Source organism: Biomphalaria glabrata, chromosome 10 (genome assembly GCF_947242115.1).
Source record: "Biomphalaria glabrata chromosome 10, xgBioGlab47.1, whole genome shotgun sequence".
Taxonomy (NCBI): Eukaryota; Metazoa; Mollusca; class Gastropoda; family Planorbidae; genus Biomphalaria; species Biomphalaria glabrata.
The window spans coordinates 12,124,619-12,142,076 of record NC_074720.1 but is presented as its reverse complement, the minus strand read 5'-3'; the positions used below and the strand labels follow the sequence as shown (position 1 = coordinate 12,142,076).

At 33.5% G+C, this 17,458-nt stretch overlaps 1 protein-coding gene across 4 annotated transcripts; it reads left to right on the top strand.

Moving 5' to 3' along the window:
• Positions 1-5,544: 5,544 nt before the first annotated feature.
• LOC106070231 (apoptosis regulator BAX-like) lies at positions 5,545-16,815 on the top strand. Of its 4 annotated transcripts, none has more exons than XM_056043748.1 (6): positions 5,545-5,723; positions 11,422-11,574; positions 11,696-11,780; positions 12,911-13,046; positions 13,175-13,273; positions 13,630-16,815. In XM_056043748.1, the coding sequence occupies exons 1-6, from the start codon at positions 5,687-5,689 to the stop codon at positions 13,738-13,740; spliced, it is 621 nt and encodes a 206-aa protein (XP_055899723.1). In that variant the 5' UTR covers positions 5,545-5,686; the 3' UTR covers positions 13,741-16,815. The 4 variants fall into 4 exon arrangements, with proteins under 4 accessions (XP_055899723.1, XP_055899724.1, XP_055899721.1 ...); XM_056043749.1 differs by lacking the exon at positions 5,545-5,723 and adding an exon at positions 5,798-5,965 and having other exon boundaries at positions 14,514-16,815; XM_056043746.1 differs by lacking the exon at positions 5,545-5,723 and adding an exon at positions 5,798-5,965.
• The last annotated feature ends 643 nt before the right edge of the window (positions 16,816-17,458 follow it).

Here is a 17,458-nt window from a genome sequence, read left to right as displayed (position 1 = left end):
TTTGTATTTTATTTTCATCATACTAGAGCCTAATAAATCTTTGAGACAGAGCTGATTAAGTTAAGTCATTTCTGGCCACCAATAATATGTAAAGCCAGATCTGTCACCAAATGATGTCTGCACTTCATGTGTTGCCCACATCACACATAATCTATATATGTAAATCTAATACCCATTTGTATTACGTAGATGATGTGAACAACAAACAATTATCTAAATCTTATTTAAAAAAAGGTAAAAGTTCCCCTTTCAGACTTTGAGATATAAAGGGCAGATGGTGTAAAGGTCATCTGTTTCTGTGGCCTACGGTTAACGAGGGTGTCAGGTGTCCAGCACAACGGCCAACCGCCTTTACTTTCCCCCAAATAATGTCAGGTACCCATTAGAGCTGGGTGGACTAAGAGGCGCCCAAAGATGCCGAAATTAAAAATTCCAGTATTTGAACCCGAGACACCTGGTTCAGAAACCAAGTGCTTTACCACTCAGCCACTGCGCCTCCAACTAAATCTTATAATTCCATCACAAACTTGTAGATCTTATAATTTCAGTTTAAATGTACATTATTGCTTAAAAAAAAAAAGTTCTTGGGCAAAATTAAATAAATTTTCTTGAATTTCTATTACTTAATTCCAGTAGACAGGGTGTCCTACAACTTCTTGGCTGTTAGAATACACATGATAATACTTTAATAGAGAAGAAAGCTGCCAATGACTTGAAGGAAGAAGACACTTATTCGTATAGACATAAGAATTTAAGGGGCTATCTCAGCTGTTTTAGTGCTGCCTTAGGCCGAGACCAATGGTCATAGTAGGCCTGAACACTGACCATCAACGTCGCAACCTGTGGGCAGTAGAGACCAATAGCTCTGTGCCACGTCACACGTTTAGGCCTATGATATCTACTTTCTACTACTAAAAAAGCAGCGTTTCTTTAACTGTGGCACCCCCGCATCTAAAAGGAGGGTACGAGGTGCTGACGACAACAAAAAGGGTTAGACTACATTAATTATATATAAAAGGCTCATGCTGAAACGCATCAGAGAGCCTTTGAAATATTCAACTGAAAAGTCTATGAATACTCAAAAGATTGTATGTAGGACTATTTCCTAAAAGTGGTGTAGAAATTCATGAAAACTGTGAATGAATTGACAGAAAATGTTTCTTCCTGCATTCCATTATGACGACTGCGCCCTCAAACGTCTTTATCGCTTTGGTTTGTTGTCCTTTGTGTTGTGTGCAACATATCATGGGCGTAGCAAGGTGATTGTTGTTTTTTTTTCGGGAAGGGTTTTGGGTGGAAGACTTTTTTCTTCCTCTATGCTCGTGGAATTTGGTGACTCGTTTGCTTTATTTTTTTGTTTTATTGAAGAGGGGGGGGTGTTAACCTCAAAATCACCTAGAGGGTGAATTTAAACTCACCCCCCCCCCCCCACACTTTAGCTGCGTTGGGGCAAGTGATGGTTTAACATTAAAATCTCAGCTAAAATAAATAAAATTAGAGCAAAAAAAAAATTCCACCGCACCCCTCTCTGCGTGGAGGGGCTGAACCCCGAAAATGACGACTGATCCAGACTAATTGATACTACTACACTTGAAGGCTTTTTTTTTTACACACAAATAGTGTTTATATTTTCTTTTTTTTCTCGGACTCTTGTTTGAATTCTGGTAGATTTCGTTTATTAATGGAACCCATCGACGTGTATGTATAAGTAAAAAGATCAGTTTGAAAAATATTTTATTTGGGAGGGGGGGGGGGATCCTGAAACCTCCGCGACAATCGAATATGATCTACTGCCCCCCCCCCCCCCCCCCCCCCCAGAAACGTCGGCACAAAAAGTAGAACACCCGTTTCATTCTCTAGAAAAGGGAGAGCACTTTTTCCTTGCATATAGGATAAGAAATGTGCCGTTATCTTTGTGTCTTTCTGAGTAACCTATTTTTTAAGACCTTATCTCAACTCACTCTGTCTGTCTGGTAAAAGGTTGTACCCGTTATTTCTCTGAGACCCAATCTGGAATCAAAGCTGAAATTTTGTACAACAACCACGATAGGCCCTATTTCTTTTAGGCCTACCTGACAACACAAGAATCGATAAAAAGAGTTGACCATATACATAATTAACTATTGGTAATTAATTAATTTGTTTGGTATGTCAAACAAGGGAAAGAAATTGTACTCGACTGAAGTGGTGGTATATGCTGAATTCGTCTCCTTTATAGGTCACCGCTTTAAAGTATGGTTGAAACAAACAATACATAACTATAGAATCTTCTAGAGTCATAAGTACCTCACTAGCGGAATGGTTAGCGCGTCGGCCCGAGGAGGCGTGAGTCACGAGATCGAATTCAGGTTGTTCCCCCCTTTTTTGCAGAGCGCATACAACACATCCAGGTAGCCTCTATAATTAGGATAAGACCTATCTGTTTAAAACTTTTTTAGATTAGTTTGTCATTTTTGCTCTCATGTTTATGTTTGTAATGTTACCACAGCGCATTGAGCCTACATTATATGTTTGTTTACAGCGCTCAATAAATTCAATAGTAATAATTATTATTATTATTAAGGGCAAGTATATTGGCAAAAGTTGAAACAACTAAAAAGGATTAGATCTGTATATGCTTACATTCATACATAGGCTATATATATATATATATACTCTATCTACGATGAATTCAACATAGGTTCGGAGATAATCACCTTCACATACGACGTATAACCTATTTGCTTTTAATAGCACAAAGACAATAAAGATATGTTTAAAATACTTAGATTTGGCGATTTTATCAAAGTTCGAGATATTTTAATAGATCTGTAAGTATATTGGATATATCTTTTAAAAGGGCACGGTCAAGGATTTAATTAACTCACTTTCTAATGTGCTGCTTATACGAGTTGTTGTTTTTTTCAAATTTTACTTAGACCAGTATAAGCTATTCAACATTTGTTTTTTGTTTTTTTTTTGTTTATGGTAGGGGATAGATTTGTTTTTATTGTACACGTTTCATAGGCTCATTCAGAATTGAAGTTTTATTACATCCTATCCCAAAACTTCCCGTAGGGTGACAGGCAGAGTTCGAACCCGGGAACATTGAGATGACAGTCATACCACACGACCTGGCTCAGGCCTGGCTGCCATGCATTCACTTAGCCTACATTACCAAAATTTAACCTATGTTGCCTGGTAAGAACATTGTCAGTTGTTGAATGTTCTGCATATTTGGTACATATTTGACTAATCTTAGAAATCCGAGCTGCTTCGCTTCGGGTTTCCTTTTCCGTCGGAGGAACGCGAGATAAATGTAGACACAACATTCCTCTCGTTGGACTATAAGAGTTGCTATTACTTAGCGTAGCATTGTCAAACTTCTTTCTGTAATTGCTGTAAATAAGACAAAGCTCTGAAATGTGATTTCAAGCTATTTATAAGCACACATTGCAGCAGAGATTACAAATGGCTGCCTGATTGTGTGGTATGCGTTTCGGACTGTAGTCATGATAACCAAGTTTGAACCCTGCCCGCGTCCATCCCCCGCTCTACTGCTGAAGGTTTGGACAAAGACATACACCAGTGATGCTCTGCCTTATTCGGTCGGCGGACCATTTCAGTTTCCGACACTCGAATCGCGGGCCACTGTGCCACAACACTAAAAAGGTAAAAAAAAAAATGGGGGGAATAAACATTTTTTTTTTTTTTTTTTTTTTACAAACCCGTGAATCTAAACATCTAGTGCTTACATTAATTCATTAGAAGTTTAGGCCTATCCTAAACAGACTTTTAATAACCCGCTGCCTTGGTGAGGCGCCAATGGAATCACTGAAACTAGAACTCTAGATGTTTGTCCGTGAGACGATTACATAATATGTGTTTCGCACGATTCATCTTTAAAAAGGCTTGTCCTCACAAATAAGTGCTTGTAATCATTGTGATCATCAATAACGCTTTGTTTTCGGAGTTTCTGCAAGCAACACGCAGTAGAAGTAGAAATCTATTGTTTGCATCACTTGAAATTTGTCAAGCAGTGATGTCTAGCTTTGTAACTCAATCAGTTCCAGCTTCAGCTCTGTCTGGGCACTTGACACATTGGCCGCAGGTGGATTTTCGAAGCTACAAACATTGTTCAATCTGAACACGATCATCATCACATGGTCCAGACTGAGCATCTTACCACATATATTTTGTTGGTTAATAATGCAATGAAGCCACAGATGCTCGATTCCATCTGACTTGACAACTTTTCGAATTACTCTTGTTGTAAACCATACGTGTGGCACCATCGCCATCCCACTAATTTCTCCAAGGAAGAGAAAGATGGTTGAAACTTCTTTGATAGGACTGTGGTGCTCCTATGTAGCCTATGCTCTTCATAGCTTCTAACTTCTCAGATTTCAAAACTTTGTTCTTTGTACTGCGAAGAAATACCAAGATTTTGAGCTGTATCAGATATGTCGGTAATCTCATCAGCGTCAATGGAAAACATTTCAAAATACTAGGCCTACTTTGACTTTTGTAGTACTTGTCAAACTCCTTCAATCTTTATCATCTTATAATTACAGATATAAATTATTTATAAATTTATTTATAGGCCCCTATAAATAGCCAATATATTTATGCGTTTAGTTATTTCCATATTTCTACTTTCGTAACGATCCATAGCTTTGTATAAAGCTAGGGAACTATCGAGGTGTCATCCTCACTACATTGCTCTATGCCGCAGAAACGTGGACAGTGTACAGAAAAAATGCAAAGAAACTGAATCACTTCCACATGACATGTCTAAATAAAAATACTGAATGTCAAATGACAAGACAAAATACCAGATAATGAAGTCCTTCGAAGAGCGGGTCTGCAAAGCATCCACACAATCTTGATGCAGTCCCAGCTGCGATGGGCAGGACACGTCTGCAGAATGGAAGACCGCCGCATCCCTAAACGACTCTTGTATGGCCAACGAAGCAAAGGAAAGCGCTCGCAAGGTGGTCAAAGAAAGCGCTTCAGGGACACCCTCAAAGCTTTTCTGAAGGCTTTCAACATTGACCCAGCCACCTGGGAGACAGAGACACATAACTGAGCGTCATGGTGTCGCGCTGTGAAAACTGGCGCACAGGTTGCTGAGGAAAAGAGAACAACGCTGGCAGAAGAAAAGCGCCAGAGAAGAAAAGCAAGGCCAATGACACTAGCTCCAGTTGGAATAACCTGCAAAGTGTGCAGCCGAACATTCCGGGCACACATAGGTCTCACCAGCCACATGAGGAGGCATAAAACCCCAGTGCAAAGCCCTCAGCCCCCTGGATGACAAAGTGGTCATCATCGAACCACGATGGACGAACTATATAAAATCTACTTTGGTAAATGATAAATGTTTTGATAGCTTGGCATAGATGCAGTAAAAAAAAAAAAGGGTTCCTTTAATATGATTGTGATTGTTCGTGATTTATAGTTAGCAAAAAGATCGTTCGGGATATACATTTGTTATTTATTAGTTAAAAAGCGAAAAGCTGCTAGATCTAGAGCTAAAGTTTTTTTTTTTTTTTAACTATTCTAAATTTAGTGCTTATACAAAGATGGCGGACTAAGGACAAATGTTTTCTAAAGAAAAATTATCATTGACAATAAGTAAGCCACTGGCACTAGTCACTAGAATTTAGTAGGAGCGTTGAATCCATTTTAACAACAAAAATAAAAAAAAATGGCAAGTATAGAAAGAAGACCACTGTTTGGTGGAGGTAAGTTTTCATTTTTATTTATATAGTTTAGTTTTTTTTTTTTTTTTTAACTATTCTAAATTTAGTCTAGTGCTTATACAAAGATGGCGGACTAAGGACAAATGTTTTCTAAAGAAAAATTATCATTGACAATAAGTAAGCCACTGGCACTAGTCTCTAGAATTTAGTAGCGTTGAATCCATTTTAACAACAAAAATAAAAAAAAATGGCAAGTATAGAAAGAAGACCACTGTTTGGTGGAGGTAAGTTTTCATTTTTATTTATATAGATCATGCATCTACTCTAGTAAGTAACTATATTATATAACTTATATAAGTAAAAAAAAATAAGTATAAGATCTAAATCTACATCTAGACCTAGTTCACAGTTGTATGATCTAGTCAATCTAGAATCTAGAGTAATCTAGACTTAGAGTTAGACTATAACTATTAAACATTTAAAGTATTTTTTTTCTAGACTGTACTTCTAGATCTAGATTTAAAAATCTAGATCTAGAGTCTATATAGATTATAGATGTCGATCTACTACTCACTCAGTACTAGTCACTAGACTAGTCTAGGACTAGAACTAGAAATATAACTAGAAAAACTAGATCTAGATCTAGACATACATAGCTCTAGATCTAGACAGTTAACTAAACTAGTTACTAGAGTCTTACTTTATACTAGACTGTAACTAGACTCTAGACTAGACCTGAGACTCTAGTACTAGTAGATCTACTAGATCTCTAGAGTCTTAGTTTAGAGTTGGAGTATTTGTATACATAATAAATGATAATACACACATACAGTGAGTATTATTACTACTATTAGTCTACTAGAATTTACTAGATGATAGATCTAGTACTAGTAGGCCTAGCTACTAAGCTAGATTAAAGGGAAACTCAGATGGTTTTGACAATTTTTGATCTAGTATGTGTTTTGATTTATAGATAATGAATATATTATTCTTTTTTTTTTATTTGCAAGAATAACTTAGTAATTGATGTTTTTGTGACATAATTTTTCTGCGCATCCGAAACAGTCAGATTTTCACTGAATTTCTGTGTGACGTCACGAGTGTGCACTCAAATCCTATAGATAGGGGGGCAAAAAAAAATTATCTTTGATAAAAAAAATTTTCGTTAGTACATCATTAAAATACTTTAAAAGAAATTTCTAATGGTGTATAAATTATGACTGTATGTTTGACCGTAAGAAAATTATGATTTTTTTGTGCCGTTTTGACCTAACATTGGTTGACATGGAAAAAGTGATGAGAGAGCTTGACGCTGGCTCAGCCGGCGAGACACACCCCCAAAGTCAAAAGTTAAAAAGTTGGAATTGAGTTTCGTAGACGATAGATCTACTTATTTAATAGTAGATCTAGTATTCGTAGTAAATTTCTAGCTCACAAATCTGATTCATTTATATTTATGAACTTCAGTTGTTTAAAATGTCTCAGTAGTATCATTAATTGAATTCTTTGGCCTGGAAATCCAATGTATTGTTGGTACTGCACCTGGTATTAACTTCAATTTTTTTTCAAATCCCATTTCCACAGCAATGAAGTTGCTGAAACAGCTTCTCTCAAAATGGTTTGAGCATAAACAGGAATTAGCTAATGCCTTTGTAAAATATTTGCTCTTCAGGCGAATACATTTTCCCCATTTTCCCTTTAAAACTTCATCTCTTGGAAACAAATGAAAAGAGACACTAATTTCTGTATCAGCATACTTGCTGATTTTATCTTTGTGATTGGAACTACTGCAACAAGCTGAAGAACAATATTTAATTTTCTTCAAGTAGAAATAGATGTTTATATCTAGAATATTATTTATAAACAATGACCGATTATAAATCAACGTGGAGACTAGATCTAGCTGTGAAGCGTAACAATAAATGTGATCCGATAGGTCTAGATCTAGACTAGAGAGTTTATCGGTTATATAGGTCTAGATCTATATTTAGCCAGCACCCTTGTGACGTCACATTTTTAAAAACTAAAAACATCTCGCAGAACCCCGTTTTTTTGGGGGCGTGGAGAATTTTCTGTCTAATTTATTAAATATAAAATTTTCCGAGCATTTAAATAAAAAATGATATAATGTTTACTATTACAACTTTTTACACAGAATTTAAATATGTCAATAACTAAAATTTGAAAAACTATCGGAGTTTCCCTTTTAATCTTAGATCTAGATCTAGAATTATTATAAATATGATAAAATTATATAGATCTAGTCCTAGATCTAAATACTAGTTCTAATAATCTAATTATTATATACTATTATTATTATTTATTATAGATCTACTATTATATTTATAGTCTTCTATTATTATTTATAGATCTAGACTATTCTAGACTAGATTCTAGATCTAGTAAATTCTAGTAGAATCTACTAAATCTACATAAAATTTATCAGATAAAATAATAAAAAAAAATATCATACTACTCATAGTAGACCTACTTTGACTTTTGTAGTACTTGTCAAACTCCTTCAATCTTTATCATCTTATAATTACAAATCTCTTACAAATTACAGAGATATAGATTCTTTATACTTTATAGCCAATGTAAATTAAATGCATTTTTTCCCTATATATACATATATATATTTCAATATTTCTACTTCTAAATGCTAGAGTCTAGTAGAGATTTTTTTTTACAGTTTTTCTAGATATAGTATAGTATAGTAGACTAGATCTGAAGTCTAAGTTTAAGCCTAACTATTATATCTAGAGCTAGTCTAGAATCTAGACTGGAATATTTAATGAGTAAGACTGAGACCATCTAGATTTATTCTAGATTCTTGATTAAAACTGAGACTGAGACCATCTAGATTCTAAGTCTAGATTTAAGATTCTAGATCTAAGAGTCTAGTTAGTAGCTCTAGACTTTTCGGCCTATAGTCATTTTCGTCTAACACCACCTGTTTTCTGATATTAGTGAACACCCCATAATATTTAAAAAAATGAGCCTTTATTTTGATAGCTTTCACGGAACTAGTCTAGATTAGATTGTTTTTGTGCACGCTTTATTTCTTTATAGTTCAGACATATAGTTTCATTTACTCTTAAAAACAAGGGGTTTACTGGGGCTCAAAGTGCATTGGTATGACAATGTCATTTTTTTTTCGTCAAGAACAGAGGAAGGGTTGGTCTGGGTTAAGGGCATTTTGTAGAAAATTTAGGTATAAGCCATACATGACCTGGGGTGCGGTGGCTGAGTGTTTTGGCTCTTGGCTTCTGAATCTGGGGTCCTGGGTTTGAATCACGGTGAAGACTGGGATTTTGAATTTCTGGATTTTTAGGGCATCCCTGAGTTCACCCAACTGTAATGGTTAACTGACTTTAGTTGGGGATGGTAAAGGTGGTTGGTCGTTGTGATGGCCACATGACACCCTCCTTGTTAACCGTTGGCCAAAGAAACAGATACTTTAACATGATCTGCCCTTTAGATTGTAAGGTCTGAAAGAGAAACTTAAACATTGTTCTGTTGTCACAGATAAATATTAACATTAACATTGTAGACATTAATTAATAGTAATGATAATAATAACGAGACTGTGACTATCAAAGTAGACATAGAAAAAACTATCTTTTTATTTCCATTCAATCCTTTTGCTTTTGCACAAAACATAAACAACAAACAATGACGTAATATCATATAATATTAGCACAAACATCAACTATCTAAAATGCTTCTAAATAGGCACGGAAACACATACATGTTATAGCCTATGTGTAAATAGAGGTGTTCATGCTACCTTTTTTAAACACTATTTTATTACTATTTTGACACAAATGCGATACGATACAAGTTTTGAAAGGACAAAGTGAAAGGCTACTAAAGCAAAAAAAGTGTATGCTAATACAATTAACAAACAAATGCTGTGACAGGCACATCCCTGTTCTCCCTCTCCCTTATTGTCTCTCCTTGGTGCCCTGATAATTAGGTACTAAGCATATTATCATGAACACTAGGGCCAGTCCTATGCGGGGCCTTATGGATAAGGATAATATGTGAAAATTAAGATTTTGTATTAGAAAATAGATTCATCTGATGCATTTTATTCATACTTAATTTACTTTACTAAGTACAAAATCACTGTCAAATTAATTTTACGAGCCATCTACAAAAAGCAGATAAATATTCAGATCTGCCTTTTAGATTTACTATCAAGTAGCAAATATAGCTTTTAATTAATTTTTTTTTGGCTTTTGATTTTTTTTTTTTAAGAGGTCGAGATAGATCTATATCTATATATGCTAATGACTATTATTAAATTAAGTATTTGAACTTCCTGTTTTTGTTTAAAATTTGCCTTAGAACAGCTCATTTTTATTAAATGAAAGATTCTATGACAATGTCATTTTTTTTTTAACGCGAGTAGGGTTGGCGCTTTCCATATTGAATGACACTCCTGAATGACAATTTTGTAAGAGTTTTCAGAAGATTTTGCATTTTGAGATTTCCAGGAGCTCCTGGAAAATCTGGAGGCCGCTGTAACCCTTTAATAATAGCCTAATTAGAAGTTAAAATGGTTTAATTTAATAATTTACACCTAGAATTAGCGCAGGGCCTATGAAAGTGCAGGGCCCACTGAGGCCGCATAGGTTGCAGTGGTCTAAGGCCGACCCTGATCAACACAGCACCAGAAAAAAAACATGGCAGAAGGAACAATTATTGATCAATTAGATACCAAATTTAGATTTACTCAAATAGTCACTGAGTGGTGTGAGCAGGCTATCACTAGGTCAAGCTGTTTTTTTTTGGGGGGGGGGGGGGGGGGGTTTAAAACTTGTGTCTAATGGCCTGGTTGTGGCATCATTTATAAGCAGAGAAGGGAGCAATTGAGAGTGGGAAAAGTAACATTGACCTGTCAGTCTTGAGTTAGTGTAAAAAGAAATTAATATAAAAAAAAAAAAAAAAGGAAATTGAAGATAATAAAGTTTTTTAAATGCAATAACAATGAAGTGTTTGTTAGCGCACTGAGAGTGTTCGTTAAGTTACTAATTGGGGATCAGTGTTTCGTTAATGCCAGCGCTGAACCTCATTGACCTGACCCTCTTCATCATCATATTTTATTGTAACTTTGCTTAGCGAAACAAAACATCATCTTTTGTTATCGTCAAATGGATGACAAGTTTATAGATGTTTGCAGTTTTTTCCTAGGATTTACCATTATGGAGCAATACAAATTCAAATGTAAAAATTGTGGCTGCAGGGCTTAAGCTGTTTCTTAGGTGAAAATGACTATAAGTATTAGTTCTAGTAACCTAACTAAAATCTAGATTCCTGAAATGGAAGGAAATAAAATCAAATTTGGTACTTTTTAAGATATTTAAATGTTGGCTTTAAAAAACATTGGGTCAATACTGTGAATAAAATAGTTTTTGATAAACTTAACAGCTGCAATTTCAAAGTGAGAATAGCTTCAAGTTGTTCTAGGCTTAAGTTAATTTTCTTATTTTTTCATCCACAGTAAGTGGGAAAATTAGTGATTATATCTGTCAGTGATCAGGACCAAATGTCAGACATTTGTTCCTTGAAAAACCTCATCAAATAGTTAAAAATTTTGTCATGAAAAATGAAAAAGTACTACTAAGCATGTCATTGAAATAATATAGATGTAGAGTCTAGATATAGAAGGGATCAAGCCATGCCTATAATTCAAAATGTATATAATCAATGGTTTTGGTCATTGTTGTGATAGATGCACCACGAAGGCAGCAGAGATTAACTCTCGAGGATGTCACAAATCAGGGACGCTATCTGCTCAACAACTTTATATATGAGCGTATGCAAAGTGATGGAATCGAGACAGTTCCTGGCATTGAACAATTACAAGAACCTGGTACACCCACAGGTTAGTGAGGCTTTTTAATTTATTGAATTTTTACTTATTTTTAGTTTGTTTTTCATGTTAAGTGAAATTTTAAAAAGTTGTAGTTAGGGTTTCTGAATATTTATTTAAATCATTGTTGAAGGGCCACCAATGGAACATGTTCGAGAAATAGGCAGAGCATTGAGGTTTATTGGTGATGACTTAGACAAAGATCAAAAGCTACAAGAGTAAGTAGATGTTCTAAAAATAAGACTGTTATCTGATTTGTTTCAGAAAAGTGAAGCCAAACTTTTTAGAGACCCTGAGGGTCTTAAGCAGGTGAAATCAAACTGACTCTAATTTCTGTGTCAGTATTAAAAAAGAGATTTTATGGCTAATGCAATTATAACAAATCATCTTTATTGGTGTTTGGTGTGGCAAGTGTCCTACTTAACCCTATAGGATTTGAAACCATAAAAGAGTAAATAAATTCTAAGAGGCTTGAAATTTTAAGAGTTGAACATTGGCCACAGAGACAGTTGTTTTTTTAAATTTTCTTGATTACTGGTACTCTCCATTCTTGTTATACTTGACTTTAACTGCCTCTAGTGTTTAGCCATGAACTTTGAAGCAGCATCCTGTGTTGTTTCTGACACAAAGAACTATTTGCATTTTTGTTTCATCACTGTTTTGCCTTCTAATGGCTTTAACTTAAGCATCTAATTAGGAGATAGATCATTTAATAGGTCTGAATTTTCTCCAGTGAATCTGCAAATGCAAATTTGAGCTTGGAAATGTGCCTCTCATTTAAAGCAAAGCTAGGTGTAAATCACTCCTTCATATCTCTCATGGTATACACAATGGATATGCATGAATAGAACATGCACTTTTGTCACATTAAAAAAAATATTAATAAGGCTTTTATTTTCCGAATGGAAATATTTGTAATCAGTATTTTTTACACAACCATTTAGCAATGTTAAAAAAACACTGTTAAATTATACAAACACAATGAGGCATTTATTCATTCAAATATTTTAAAGTGTGATCTAGAATTGAACTTTATTTAAATAATTGTTTGTTTTTTTTAAATCTGTTCTTGTAATTGGTATTTTGTCTTTGTTATGGTAAAAGGTTAAAATGTTTCAAATGTCCAGAAACACACACTCCAACTTGTTTGTTGCTTCAGTTGATTTATCATTAAAATTACTTCAGAGATATTCTTAGTCTTGTCATCACTTGCCACACACTGTCTCTACAAATCATAGTTCAATCATTTTGACCATCACATGTTTAAGTAAAATACATAGACAAAAAACAGCAAACATTTTCTTATTGTATTGAGCATGAATTAATTGATTTCTTTTTAATTTTATAGGCTTGTAAACAGAGTTCCTCCTGAGGCAGAACGACAAACTTTATTAACTGTAGCCTCCAATATATTTAAAGATGGTATCTTCAACTGGGGTAGAGTTGTTGCCTTGTTTTACTTTGCTTACAAAGTTTGTTTGAAGGTACAATTTTCGTTCTTTTTTTTTTTTAATATAGCTTGTGTGTGAAAATTATTTAGAAAGTTACCCATAAGATTACTTAAGTATTACATCCTTGACATTTTTATCACTAATGTTTCACATTTGTTTAGGCTCTTGATAGAATCCCTCTAATCCGAGCCATCATAAATTTGATTGTGGAGTTCATGAGAGATCATGTAGTTCGATGGATTATTGAGAGAGGGGGATGGGTAAGTTGTCTAATTTAATCAATATTGTCTAATTTAATTAATATTATTACTTTGCCAATTCACATGCATGTTATTTGCCAACTTGATATTATTGTGCCAGGCACTTACTATTTTTTAATTCAATGAAAAACAAGACATTTTAGCCTATACATACAAGATTTTTGTGGACCAACTAAATCTGCTAAATATTTCAACACGTAGGTCAACTACTACACCATGATTACTAGTGGGGATTAGTAACTTAAATATATTTTATCTATTCACAACTTTTTAAAACATATTTAGCTAAATTTCTATTTTCTGTAAAAAAAACAACAAACAATTTCAGATAATTCTAAAAAAAAATGTTTCAACAGGAGGCTATACGCGAGTATTTTGGTAGCTCACAAAAACAGTTTGCTGTGGTCATTGGAGCTGGAGCCATCGCTTGTGCTGCCGTTCTCCTCTATCGCAAATATTTCTCTTAACATCCACACACCGACATTTCCTATATTATATGCGAAATATTTATTAAACTCTGAGCTGTTTGTTTTGTTTTCCTTAAAGTGGTGGTCACTGTACAGCCTTTTATACAACCATGTATGCTAGTGAATTGTTTGAATGCCCATAATATCATTTTGACTTGTAGCATTTTAAAAAAATTAACTCTTCAATATGTTATAAAAATTTATTGTGTTCCTTCAAAGTGCATATATTTAAAGCAAATGTTCATAAAAATTTCTTTTCAATGACCCTTATGTTTTTGAATTATGTCAGTTAAATGCTATAGATTTTTATTTTTAAAATATTAGTTTACAAAACTCCAGTAAGCTGATTGGCTGACAGTCATAAATACACATCTAAGCACCTTTTATAGATCTAAATTATTATTACACACATTTATGCATAATTAGGTTTTTCTGTATATAAAAATGAAACAGCATTTCTGGTGTGATATTGTGTCTTGTTCAGTAATTTAATACAGTGCTCTAATTTTACATATTACTAACATATAGATGCATTTTTTGAATGCTTACTTGAGGGGAACTAGTGAGTATTAATACTTTCAAAGAATAAATTTTGTCATCTTGAAATGGACCCCTGTATCCTGAAACATTTACAGTTTGACTCCCAATATGGGTTATGTGTGTCAACTGCATGTAAGACTAGACCAGAAAAGCCACTGATCTCTATGATATTTTTTACTATATGTGTATGACATTGAGTTGGAATAATATCCTTAAAACCATTGATATTACAGTGTGAAACTGTGCTCAGCCACAATGAGATAAAACAACCTGAGCTGTAGTCATATTTCTACGTCAAGTTTGATTGGATGAATTGTGACAAGTATTTTACAATGAAAGCATTAAATATTACTTTTGTTTTGTTAAATGTTTATACAGCTGTATTATTTTTTAAATTGCACTTTTGTAACCATGTCAATGTAGTTCTATTTTGAAATACATGATTCTTATGGAAATGTCACAGAATACTCTGTTAAACATGATTCTGCTGAAACCACTAAGTGTTACTCTGTCTTAAGAAACAAACAAGTTGCAAATCATAGTGTGGAACAAAAAAAAAATTTGAATGGTATTTTATGTAATCATGAGGAAAAAAAAATATCTTAAGTTTAAAAAAAAATGTGTACACGTTTCTAAAAATTTCAATAGAAAACAATTTTGAACATTGATGTCATATTGGGTAACACATCGATGCAGTGAATGTTTTCTTATAATATGGTAACACATGTAATGCTATGTGTAAGCTGTGAAGTTTTTCTGGGCTATCTGTAAAATTTTAAAGATGTCGTTAAAACAATCTGTAATGTGCATCATCTAAAAAAGCACTATAGTTGTGATAGAATTAGTATAGTCATATAATCTTTAGAATTAATGGAAGTATGTGATATTTCTGTTACACTTAGCAGCATTGTAAGATTAAATCCAGAAGCAATTGGCCTAGCTCTGATTTCACTCTTTTCTCAAGCCAGGCAGCAAATAGATACTGTACCATTTGTTAGTTGATCAAAGTTTGACTAGTTGTTTCTGAGTCCAGGACTAATTGTGTACTGTTATACCTTGTCTAACTTTTGTATAAACATTTGATCAGCACCTATGTCTACTGTCTGACTGAGCTCTGCACTTAATGGTGATGTGATATTAACAAAAACCTTTTTTTTTTTTTTACTTATTTTGACATCAAAAGATATGAGTGTATTTTGTAAATATCTACTTTTAAGTATGTCCATTGTTGTACTATGATTATATAAGCAAATAGACACTCTGCCTTTCTTTGCACCATTCATTATGTTCCTCATTTTGTGAACAAAATGTATATTATCTGCCCTGATTTCTAAATAGCACCATCTTATATATTTTAAAGGTTCACAATTTGATATTGATATCTCTAATTTAAAAAACAACATCAAAGTCACATGTTTCTATTTGATTTGTGACAAACTGTCTACATCAACTGAACTGTTTGTTTGACCATGTGATGGACAGTGTTTACATTATCTTCAATGTTTCTGTTTGACAGTGTGTCAGTGACAATGACCATGTTTCTATGCATTAGACTATTTGAATATCAGCACATGAATGTTTTCTATTGAGACTTGAAAAGGAACAGGAAAGTGGGTACCATTCTGCTCAATTCTGCTCAGAAATACTTTTTTTTTGTTTGCTTTTTTATTTTTATTATTAAAAAAAATGATTTTGCCTTAGAACAACTGGTGAATGAATCTGACTGAATTGTGTCTAAACTTGATTTAATTTTCAACAACTATCAATAACTGATAGGCCAAGCTAAAAACAAAAGCACATATCAATTTAGTCATTGTTGTCTGTACTGAGTGAATCAATTTGAACTTCAAGGAAAGAAAACAAAAAGTATTATATATACAAAGGTACAAATGAGATCCAGTCATTTTAAGTATTTATAATTTTAAGAATTTCTTTTGATTTTAGTCTTTTTGATCTTCAGTTGCCATTGTAAACGTCTGCCTTCAAAATAAATATGATTTTGATTTTTGGTAACTCGGGCTACTCATGTACAATTGGTACATAGAACAGTGAATTTTTAAATATTTTTGTTTGTAAACATTTTGTTATATAACTATGACTTTTACATATAATTAGTTATCTATTAATTTCTTTTTGAATGCTGCTTATATTATATAATAATTTTTGACATTCCTATCAGGGAAAAGTAAAACCAATACATTTTTTAATGAATTTTTTAAATAAGAAACACTGAAATTATTCAATTTTTAATTACCATACTGAATGAAAGAAAAGTATTCTTCTGTTTTCTTGACTGGTTACCTGCTAATACTACAGATCACAGATATTGTTTTCACTATTGTTTACTTGGTTCAAGAGGGTCAACAACAACTAGTGTGTTCAGAATGGTGCAATTCTTTTGGTGTTACTGTAACAAACATGTTCTGTGTACTTCCAATGTTTCCTTGTCATGTTATTTAGTTGGCCTAACACAGTCTTGGTTAAGTTTTTCTTTTTAAAACATTTTCAACTTGGAATAAATGATTTCATACATTACGTTTTTATCAAGAACATTTTTTTTAATCCATTTTTTTTTTTCGTTCAAAACTTAAGTTTATAAATCTTAATTAAAGGAATGCATGGTGTACATGAACAGTTCTGTGAGTGAGAAATCAAGATCTATACATCAGGTCGACTAGTGATCATCTGTTTGGTACAGCTTGAACTCTCCCCATCGTGTTAGGATTACAACCTGGTCAACTCAAGAAGTATATTAACAAGATTCCATGGTATCAGCAAATTAAGCACGTGCAGGAACAAAAAAGTCATGGATTATTCTGGAACTGGTAATGATTAACAAAGGGAGACAAATTAATATTGGAGGAGTTATTAAAGGAAGACAATCAGATTCCTTAGTTTGCACTACACGTATAATATTAATCAAGGCAAAGAAGTTCTAAACATAGGACTTAAGAATAGGAGAGTCTTTAACATGGCCCACTAATTCCTGACCTAACTACAACTCTCTTTTTTGTTACATTGCGTCAGTAGAGGCTAAAGTTTCACGTGTGTTAATATCAATGCATACAGAAATGTAATAATACTTGAGAATTTAATGCACCAAACAGCAAACTTTTAAAAATATAATTACTACGAACTGCTACCAAAATTTAAAAATACAAAAAAGATACAGACTTCC

Coding starts and splice junctions, on each gene's coding strand:
- LOC106070231 (XM_056043748.1), top strand. CDS start 5,687: ATGGCAAGTATAGAAAGAAGACCACTGTTTGGTGGAG. Junction 11,781..12,910: donor AAAGATCAAAAGCTACAAGA/GTAAGTAGATGT, acceptor TTAATTTTATAG/GCTTGTAAACAGAGTTCCTC. Junction 13,274..13,629: donor TTATTGAGAGAGGGGGATGG/GTAAGTTGTCTA, acceptor ATGTTTCAACAG/GAGGCTATACGCGAGTATTT.